The sequence below is a fragment of the Bos javanicus genome, chromosome 14, assembly GCF_032452875.1.
Source record: "Bos javanicus breed banteng chromosome 14, ARS-OSU_banteng_1.0, whole genome shotgun sequence".
NCBI lineage: Eukaryota > Metazoa > Chordata > Mammalia > Artiodactyla > Bovidae > Bos > Bos javanicus.
In genome coordinates this window covers 21,776,705-21,787,523 of record NC_083881.1, presented here as the reverse complement: position 1 = coordinate 21,787,523, position 10,819 = coordinate 21,776,705, and the positions used below count along the sequence as shown (strand labels likewise).

The 10,819-nt window shown below is 48.6% G+C and overlaps 1 protein-coding gene and 1 non-coding gene across 2 annotated transcripts; both read right to left on the bottom strand.

Moving 5' to 3' along the window:
- Nucleotides 1-261: 261 nt before the first annotated feature.
- Nucleotides 262-1,669, bottom strand: NPBWR1 (neuropeptides B and W receptor 1). The gene has a single exon (XM_061438743.1). The coding sequence runs from the start codon at nt 1,285-1,287 to the stop codon at nt 292-294; it is 996 nt and encodes a 331-aa protein (XP_061294727.1). The 5' UTR covers nt 1,288-1,669; the 3' UTR covers nt 262-291.
- An 8,652-nt stretch (nt 1,670-10,321) lies between these two features.
- On the bottom strand, nt 10,322-10,428 carry LOC133260841 (U6 spliceosomal RNA). Its single transcript, XR_009740982.1, has one exon. It is a non-coding gene; the product is annotated as a U6 spliceosomal RNA (small nuclear RNA).
- Between the last annotated feature and the right edge of the window lie 391 nt (nt 10,429-10,819).

Below are 10,819 nucleotides of genomic sequence, written 5' to 3'. Positions count from 1 at the left end.
TCCCGTGTCAAGCTCAGGGGTTGCTTCGGTGTTGCCTCGGTGCCCTTTGGCATTAGGCAGCCGTCTGTGCGCTGTCAGCCGCAGCGGTCCCCAAGCTCCGCGCGCTCCCGCAGCACCCTGAGGCCTCGACAAATTCAAATTGCGCGCGCAGCCGCAGAGCTTCCGAGGTCGGAGGTCCCGGGACAGGCCCAAGAATCCGCATCTCTAGCAAGCTGGGAGAGGGGTTTCGGGAGCGCCGCGGGTCGGGAACCACCCTGAGCGACCCCGAACGCCGGCTCCTTGTTATCGGGCTCAGGAGGTGGTGCGGCACGCCAGCAGCTGGCGGAGGCTCCGGCGGAAGCTGTCGTCCAGGAAGGCGTAGAGGAAAGGGTTGAGGCAGCTGTTGGCGTAGCTCAGGCTGGTGATGAAGTAGGACACGGCGATGACCAGCGGCGTCTGCGGGAGGTCGGTGGTGAGCGCCACCACGGTGCTCAGGTGGTAGGGCGTCCAGCAGAGGAGGCACGCGGCCAGGATGGCCACCACCAGGACGGTCACCCGCTTCTTGGCGCGGTCCAGGGCCTTGGCGTGGCTGTCGAGGCGTATGGCGCGCAGCCGGCACAGCAGCGAGGTGTAGAGGACGCAGATGGTGGACACTGGGATGGCGAAGCCGAGCACCAGCGTGTACAGGCGGCTCGCGCGCCACCACAAGGCCTCGGGCTGCGGGAAGACCAGCACGCACTGGCGCCGGCCCTGCTCCTCGTCGAGCCGCGCGAACACCGCGAAGGGCAGCACCACCAGGGTCGCGACCCCCCAGACGGCCAGGCTCACCGCGCGCGCGGCGCCGTACGTGCGGCCGGCCACCCGGCGCGACTCGGCAGTGGCCAGCACCACCAGGTAGCGGTCGGCGCTCATGACCGTGAGGAAATAGAGGCTGGAGAAGGTGTTGTACTGATCGACGGCCACGACGAGCTTGCATAGGAGCTCCCCGAAGGGCCAGCGCCTCAGCAGAAAGTCGGCGATGTTGACAGGTAGCACGAGCGTGAAAAGCTCGTCGGCCACGGCCAGGTTGAGGATGAACAGGTTGGTGATGGTCTTCCTGCGCGGCGCCCGCAGCAGCACGAACAGTACCGCCGAGTTGCCCGCCAGTCCCACTGCGCAGATCACCGCGTACACAACGGGCACGGCCACGGCCAGCGGCGGCGGCAGCGGCGGCGCCGGCCCGGACGCGTTGGGGCAGCCGAGCGTGGGTGCGGGCGCGGGGCACGACGTGTTGGCGCGCTCCGGCCCCCAGTACGACGCGTTGTGCATCCTGGCGAGGACAGAGACTCGGTCTTCTCCGCCGTTGCCCCGCGGGGGTCTGCGGTCCCGGGGACCCGACCCGCGCTCCGAGCTAGTCACCGGCCTTCTACGGGAGGCGCGTTCCTGCCGCCCTCTCCGCGCAACAGCGCCGCGGACTCCGGGGCTGCGAGGCGGAATGGACGGAGGGCACCACTGAGGCTTGTGGACCACGCGCAGCTCTGCGGAAAAGAGCAGTTCCTAAGGGAGGGGGCGGCCGGCGCCCAACCTGCCCCACGTGATCGCTCTCGGCCACCTGTTGAAATCTTCCTCTGGCTCTTTGGCTACATCAAGGAAGTGCTAGAGAGAAGAGTCCTTACCTTTATAGGAGAAACACAAACCCACTTCCCCGACCTGAGCTCCCACCCCACCCCCGGAGGTCCGAGTCAGCCCAGAGAGTCCTGCAGCGGCCAGCTTGGGTCCCACGAGGTTCCGTGCGCCCCGGGGAACAGCGCACCCAACAACAGCAGCTGGCTCACCCGGCCGATGCGGGGACCGGGTCTGCGTCTTCGCGAGCCGGCGGGAGAGGCAGCGGCGGCGCGGGCGGGCTGCTCGCCTCCTCCCGGTGTGAGCCGCGAGACGTCCGCCGGAGCCTTGGCGGGTCCCGCCTCCCGCCTGGAAGCCGTGGGCTGGTGCAACCCAGACCGCGAGCCCTGGAGATCTGACAGCCGCCCCTAGCGCCCAACCGCAAGCAGAATAGGGCTCGAACCTAGAATCGCATTACCCGAAACTTAAGAAATCTCTTTCTTCCTTCCAGGAGTGTGACCTCACTCGATTTGAATTAATGAAAAACTCTTCTGTTAAGACTTAAATGAAAGAAAAGCAAAGTTAGAGTCTGTTTTAAAAGGAGAGCAATACAGTCGACGCTCCCATTCCAGTTTGTTTTTTTTTTTTAACACTCTACCCCCAATTTGTTGTTGTTAGTCGCTAAATCGAGCGGGCTCAGTGCGACCCCATGACTGTAGCCTGCCAGGCTCCTCTGTCCATGGGATTCTCCAGGCAAGAATACTGGAGTGGGTTGCCATTTTCTCCTCCAGGGGATCTTCCCGACCCAAGGATGGAACCTGGGTCTCCAGCATTGGCAGGTGGATTCTTTACCACTGAGTCCTCTGGGAGGCCCCGTAAAATTAAAAAATATATTGAATGCTACAGAAAATGCTCACAACAATTCTAGAAAGCTACATTTAAAGCAGTAAACAAAACATGTAAGAAACACACACAAAAAATAAACATTTTCTAAAAGTTTTTTTTTAATTCCTCTTTTCTTCCTCCACCATCCTTTGGGAAAGCCAGCAAATTACAGCTCATGAGAGTCTGTGCCGCGTCCCTGGGATAAATCTCCCTTTCACAGGAGCAAGAGCCCGAGTAACACGCATGTTTGGTCCTTTGTGATGCCTTGGTAGTGGAGAGGGCCTGAGACACTGAGGAGGAGACTGGAAGCAGCCAGTGGAAGAAGCTTGGAAGGGGCAGAAATCCAAATGCTTTCCCTTACCCACTCAGTCCTCTTTTTACTAGAATCTGTATAATTTTGATTTCCCTGCAGTTTCATGCTTTGTGTGAAAAAAAATGACAAGAGAGTCAGGCTACATCCATGAGCAAAAATGTGGCAAACACAACATGATGTTAAGTGAAAGAAAAAAATATAAAATATATAGCACAGATAGTGTACATATAACACACACATATATATATGTACATATGCATCCCTGGATAGGGAAGATCCCCTGGAGAAGGAAATGGCAACCCACGGCAGTATTCTTGCTTGGAGATTCCCATGGACAGAGGAGCCTGGCAGGCTGGCAGTCCACGGGGTCACAAAGAGTCACACACCACTGAGCAACTACCTAACACGTATGCATGTATCTGTCTGTATGTATGTGTATATATACATATATAACTGCTTCATTTGCAAGCATTTGAAGACTTTCTAGCTTTTAAATTACTGGTGTCCAGCTTAGCTGCATGTGGACAGAGACCAAACTCAATATGATCTCAATTCATTGGCATTTGTTGAAACATTACCCTGATACCAAAACCAAGAAAAGACCTTACAAGGAAGGAAAACAACACATTCATGAACACAGATGAAAAAGACTCAACAAAATCTTAGCAAATTTAATCCAACATTGTGTCAAGAACATTGTACAACATGAGCACATGGGATTTACCCCAGATATACAAACTTGTTACAACATATAAAAATCCATTCATATAATCTATCACATCAACAGCCATTTGAAGAGAAATCACATATCATATCCATAGAAATGGCAAAAGCATTTGACCAAGTTCAACCCCCATTTATGATAAAACTCTCAGCAGGAATAGTGAAGAACTTCATCACCTGGAGAAGGAACATTTACTCAAAAAACCCTCCAGGTAAATCACACCTAATAATGAGAAGCTAATGCACACTTTCCCCCTAGATTGGAGCAAAGCAAAAGTGTTCCTTCTCACCACTCTTTTTCATATTGTACTGGAAATCTTAGCTAATGCAATAGAAAGTCTTTCTTTTTACTTGCCCCTTACCTGCCAACAGAACTCAGGGGGAAGGTCCTGGCACACAAGGGCACTATCCCCAGAGATCTACAAAGAGCATGGGTTTGGGGGAGTTGGATGGGGCCTAGAGACCAGAGTCTGCTCTGTGTCCCATTGTCCCTGCAAGCCCCACAAACATCTGTTCACCAAACACCTGCTTGTCCGTCTCCATGTGAACTGCCTCACCCTTGCTGAAGTCCCCACCTGCCCCCCACCCTCAGATGCCATGGAACCCTCAAACTTGTCCTGGGGCCTCACAGGACTGGGGCCCTGTGTGTACATAATTAAATCTGAGTTTCTCCTGTCAGTCCGTCTCACAACAGTTTAATTCCTGGACCAGCCATAAGAACCTAGAAGGAGTAGAGGGAAATGCTTTTCTTCTCAGAGAGCACTCTAGTATCAGTTTGCTTTTGCAACTTATGAAGATAAAATAATAAACACAAATTGCTCCTAATGTGTCTTCATATTGGAACCCCATGTGCCATAAGCATCATTATGACTGAGAGATGGGTGATGAAGGTGCTGGCAGCCTCAAGCCTGAGGGCAGAAGTGTATGTATAATGCTGCTTTGTTTACCCAGATGTTCCCCAGAAGACATTTCTAGTAATAAAATAAGTTGCAACATTTTTCTGTGTTCATTTGTTTTTTTTGAAATAAAGCTTCTTGGAGATGCTTGGTTATTACTGTTTCAAAAATGAAATGCTTTGATGACACTAAACAGATGACAGCACTTTCTGATTTCTGCGCGTTGTACTCCTGAGGGATTCACAGAAGGAAACTGATCAAAACAAAGTGGTCGCCAAATTTGTTCATCAAGTTGTGAAGGGTGGGTGGGGGAACAGACAAAGCACGAACTCTGTTATAAAGTATGAACTTTGATTAAAATAATTGATGGATACCGGTTCATTGATTGTAACAGATGTACCACACCGGTTCAAGATGTTAGTAAGAGGATAATTCCTCATCATTATACTGGAAGGCAGGTCAATAGCACAGAGACTCACACAGCAGTAGAGTTGAAGTCTGAAATATGATACCTACGGGGACCAGGCACTTACTGGCCAACTCATGGCCGATTACGCATTATCCCAGGCTGGCGTGTTCACCCAGGAGAGGCTGGGTGCTTTTCTGACCAGGCTGACTCATCAGCACTTTATCCAATGGAACAAGTGCTCTAATATTTAGTTCAAATCATGAATCTTAAAAATTTTATGTCTTCTTTCATCCAAGAGTTTATAATTGTTCCATTTAAAATCTTGCTATGTCGTTTATTCACCTTCCTCTCTTCTCTCACTAATAGTGGCCCTGAGCAGTCCTAATTTCTCAGTCAGCTCTTTCTGGTGGTAGTTAAATAATTTATTTCCTTTACTTCCTGATGGCCGGGGTCAAGTTCTCACAGAGTCGGCTGGAAGAAAATATCACCAAAATGTTATCTGAGATTTGTCTGCCTCAGGGTGTGGAAAATGCATGACGTATACCACAGTCACCGGGGAATCCTAATGCATAAGACAATGTGTAGAACACCGAGAAACAGGATGGTGAGAAAGCAGCTATCAACAAGGCAAAAGAGTTCTGCAAGGTAATCGTAAATCCGAAGTGAAAAATGGTAGAACAGGAGGTGAAGGCTGAAGACGTTTCTTACTGCAGGTCCTCTCAGAATCCTGAGTATACTAACGTTAATCGGGAATGCCAGTTCATACTGCAGTAGGCAGAATCCCATAGACTGGTTACCTGAGAACAGTTCTTTATGTGGATGCTTCCCAGAGATAAGCATTCTTCAGAACACACCTTAGAAAATGCAGCAAAGAATAAAGTGCCATAATAAAGGTGAAGTAGGATTGAGGCAAAGTCTGGTGGGAGTCCATGAGAAGAATTGTTCTTCCCAGTCGGGGGAAAGCAGGGTAGGCTCCACTGAGGAGGTGGCGTTGCAGCTGATCTCTGAAGGATACGATGAGGATAAGATGATACGGACAGTCCTGATCAAAGAGCGTGAACAACAGAATGAGACATGAAACTGCATAGTGAACCTTGAGGAGAGAAGAATTTTGACATTCTATTCCAGGAAATGGCACCCCACTCCAGTACTCTTGCCTGGAAAATCCCATGGACGGAGGAGCCTGGTAGGCTGCAGTCCATGGGGTCGCTAAGAGTCAGACACGACAGAGCGAGACTTCCTTTCACTTTTCACTTTCATGCATTGGAGAAGGAAATGGCAACCCACTCCAGTGTTCTTGCCTGGAGAATCCCAGAGACAGAGGAGCCTGGTGGGCTGCTGTCTATGGGGTCGCACAGAGTCGGACACGACTGAAGCGACTTAGCAGCAGCAGCATTCCAGGAAACTAGGAGGATGGTGCACCTCTGACCAATGATAGGGAGAAAGAAACATAAACTTTGACCAGAATGACCTGGAAGATGAAGGAAGTGGAATGTGGGAGACAGAGGTAAGGGGCTATTTGGGATTTGTTAAATGTGTGATGAAGTTCTTGGTGTGGTTTTCAAGAGACAAGTGAGCCTGGAGATTAGAACAGAGCCCTAAGGAGAAAATAAAGATTTGAGGGATCCTTTCCCATCCAACTTCCAGAAATATGGGACCAGAGAAAGTAGCCTATTAGAGATCAACCGTTGATGATGTTAATCCCAATACCTCAGAAACAAATTACTTGAAAAAGGTCTCAAAATCACATCCATCTTTACAGCAGCAGAGAATAAGAGTTCTGATTCTGATAGATGTAATCCTCTTAAAGATGAAATGACCTTTTTTGTTCTTTGTTACGAGACCATAACACACAGGACAATCAAATGGTAGTCTCTCAGGAAATTACAGCACAATTTCATCCTAACTGATATCTCAGCCATCTTTCATGTTGTTTGAAAGAAAACTGGTCTACCTTCTCTGGTGTGATGGATAACGGGAAATATCCACCTATATCAATTCCTGTGTGTGTGCTAAGTCACTTTAGTCACGTCAGACTCTTTCTGATCCTATGGACTGTAGCCCACCAGGTTCCTCTATCCATGGGATTCTCCAGGCATGAATACTTCAGTGGGTTGCCATGCCCTACTCCAGGGGATCTTCCTGACTCAAGGATCGAACCTGTGTCTCTTATGTCTCCTGCATTGGCAGGTGGGTTCTTTACTACCAGCACCACCTGGGAAGCCCACATCAGTTCATTATAGTAGCTAATGGATTGGCTAAATGGTCAGTGAGGGATACAGAAGGACAGGATTGGAAGACTAGTGACAAAGAGGCTTGGGGTGACCATGTACCTCTGTGGACAGATCTCTCAAACGGGGTTTGTATTAATTATGTGTTGCTATCTGTTATAGCAAATGACCCTCCAAAACTTGGTGAATTAAAATAACAACCAAGTAATGACTTAGCTGGTTCCCTGCTTCACCATCTGCTGAGGATGCAGTCCAGGTGTCAGAGCTGCTGTCTCCTGGACAGGATCCACCTCCAGGGAAAGTGATTGTGGGCAAGAGTCAGTTTCTGGGACCAGAAGCGTTAGTCCCTCACATGGGCTGCAGCCATGACCCGCCCCTCATCACATGACAGGTCACCCTTACGGTCAGGGCAGGAGGAGCCAGACAGGCTCTTGTCACCTCAGTGGCATGTGACCACATTTCATTTCCTGGAAGCAAGACCTTGAGTCCAGCCCACGCTCAATGGGAGGGCATCGCACAGGGATATGAATGCCCGGAGGCAGGGACAGCGGGAAGCACCATTCAAGGCTGCCCACCCACCACACTCTCCTGTAAATACTCATCCAAGGGCATCCATGGCCTAGGGGGCTCTCAGGACCCAGGGACACACTGATGCGCTCTGTGGATTCAGTCAGCATCCTCCCCAAACCCCCTGTACCTTTTCACAGACAAGAGAAAGGTATCCATGGTGATAAGGATGCTATTTGTGGCTTCTGCCAACACACACTTCTCTTCACCAAGGCTGACCTTGCTCTCTGCTGCCTCATCTGCCAACAGCAGAGAGAAATGCCTTAGACCCAAACAGGGAACAATTCTCCAGGAGGAACAACTAGCTACCTGGTTGCAGGTTGGTCACTCTGGTTCTGTTCTATCACAGAGGACAAGAGATTCATCCTCATTGCATGTTGACTTTACGTGTTAGTCTTTAGGGAGCAGATTTTTCAGCGGAAGATGATTGAATGTAAGGATGTTCACATGGGCTGTGACAGGCACAGTGACCTTTGGGACTGCAGGGCCAACTTAAAGAGGCGAACATAGCCTTCATCTCTGTGTTTTGACTGTCAGGCACACAGGAGGTGCTCAATAAGTGTTTAACAGATGAATCAATACATTCAAATTACTGTATTGAAGGATGCTACTGAGTTCATCATGAACCTTCTCAAGTGATATTGTCATTTCAAATATTTCAGAGATGTTTCAATCCAAGCGTTGTCTTCAGATTTTCAGTTAACTGCTCAGGGTGGTGGAGGAAACTGCAAGCAAGGATGACCTCAGATGAAACCAGTTATGTGCTGCCTGCATGGTACACATGCAGAGGTGGTCCTGGCTGTTGTTCACTATCCATGTTTCTCTGTGGTTACGCTTGGCCAGCCTTATAACTTGAGAGGCTGCCTGTAAAACTAACGATATTTACAGCTTGACTGTCAGGTTGGCTGGCAGGCAATGTATGTATGGCTTACGTTTCTGTAACTTAAAGGTCACAAGACTTTAATAAAAGACCAAAGGCTATTATCATTCATCTGCTTTCTTTTATGGCCCTATGTGAGAAACACAGGTAATATTAATAATTTTGGAGGTTCTTATTAAGGTACCTAGAATATAATACTGAGACCTGGAAAAGATGTAAGATGGCATAATAACCCTGTATGTGTATGGTAATTTACTATTCAGGATTTAACATCTCTACACAACATGGGCTTTTCCCCTCTTTGCTGTGATTTGAAAGAGTTCTGCTGCCGTGTTCCTGGGCCACCTCCCCCAGATAACCTGTACCTTCCCAGTGTTGCACAGGCCTGAAGAATCAAAGACACACACCTTGGCTGCCCCCAGAAGAGCTCTGGGCCCCGCAGCGTGATACCCAAGACCACACTGCACTAGCAGCTCTGAGAAACCAACGCTGTTTGCAAGGCTTCCTTGGGAAAACATCTCCCACCCAAGTTGTAGATGCCTTGCATGCATGCGTGCTTAGTCGCTTCAGTCATATCCGACTCTTTGCGACCACGTGGACTGTCTCCTCTGTCCATGGGGATTCTCCAGGCAAGAATACCAGAGTGGGTTGCCATGCTCTCCTCCAGGGGATCTTCCTGACCCAGGGATTGAACCCGCATCTCTTATATCTCCTGCATTGGCAGACACGTTCTTTACCACTAGCACCACCTGGGAATTCTGAAGATGCCTGAGGGAAGCTGAATCTATGAATCCTGTAAAGTTCTACTTGTTTCAAGACTAGCTCTTGTGAAGGAACTGGTCAAGAAGTCTTACAGTTTTTTTTTTGTTTGTTTTGTTTTTATACAGGAATTTTTTTTCATTTTTTTTTAAATTTTATTTTTAAACTTTACAATATTGTATTAGTTTTGCCAAATATCAAAATGAATCCGCCACAGGTATACACGTGCTCCCCATCCTGAACCCTCCTCCCTCCTCCCTCCCCATACCATCCCTCTGGGTCGTCCCAGTGCACTAGCCCCAAGCATCCAGTATCGTGCATCGAACCTGGACTGGCAAATCGTTTCTTACATGATATTTTACATGTTTCAATGCCATTCTCCCAATTCTTCCCACCCTCTCCCTCTCCCACAGAGTCCATAAGACTGTTCTATACATCAGTGTCTCTTTTGCTGTCTCGTACACAGGGTTATTGTTACCATCTTTCTAAATTCCATATATATGCGTTAGTATACTGTATTGGTGTTTTTCCTTCTGGCTTACTTCACTCTGTATAATAGGCTCCAGTTTCATCCACCTCATTAGAACTGATTCAAATGTATTCTTTTTAATGGCTGAGTAATACTCCATTGTGTATATGTACCACTGCTTTCTTATCCATTCATCTGCTGATGGACATCTAGGTTGCTTCCATGTCCTGGCTATTATAAACAGTGCCGCGATGAACATTGGGGTACACGTGTCTCTTTCCCTTCTGGTTTCCTCAGTGTGTATGCCCAGCAGTGGGATTGCTGGGTCATAAGGCAGTTCTATTTCCAGTTTTTTAAGGAATTTCCACACTGTTCTCCACAGTGGCTGTACTAGTTTGCATTCCCACCAACAGTGTAATAGGGTTCCCTTTTCTCCACACCCTCTCCAGCATTTATTATTTGTAGACTTTTGGATCGCAGCCATTCTGACTGGTGTGAAATGGTACCTCATAGTGGTTTTGATTTGCATTTCTCTGATAATGAGTGATGTTGAGCATCTTTTCATGTGTTTGTTAGCCATCTGTATGTCTTCTTTGGAGAAATGTCTATTTAGTTCTTTGGCCCATTTTAAAAATATGGAACGCTTCATGAATTTGCGTGTCATCCTTGCACAGGGGCCATGCTAATCTTCTCTGTATCGTTCCAATTTTAGTATATGTGCTGCCGAAGCGAGCACAGTCTTACAGTTTTGATGACTGAAATCAAGATGGATGTCGCTTTCCATGATAGCCCGAAGGAAAGTGGGAGTGTTTGGAAGGACAATGGCAGAAAACTCATTCTGGTAAGAAACTTAGGTTTACTGGAGGTGTGTGAAGGGCCAGGTTCACCTGTGTCATCTCGTCTAATTCTCAGCTCAGTGCTGTTACTGCCTGCCATCCTCTCAGTGAGAAGGCTAGGCGTAGACAACACGGTGGAAGGTCACAAAATGGTAGACAGATGCTGGAGAGTTTAGAACCAGACCAGCCTTTGCTCCTAATTACTCCCCCAGACTGCACTTCTTTGATTTTTGCTTTAGAAGGCCAGGAAAAGAAATAAGATATCCAGGACCCCTTATAAATAAGTAACAC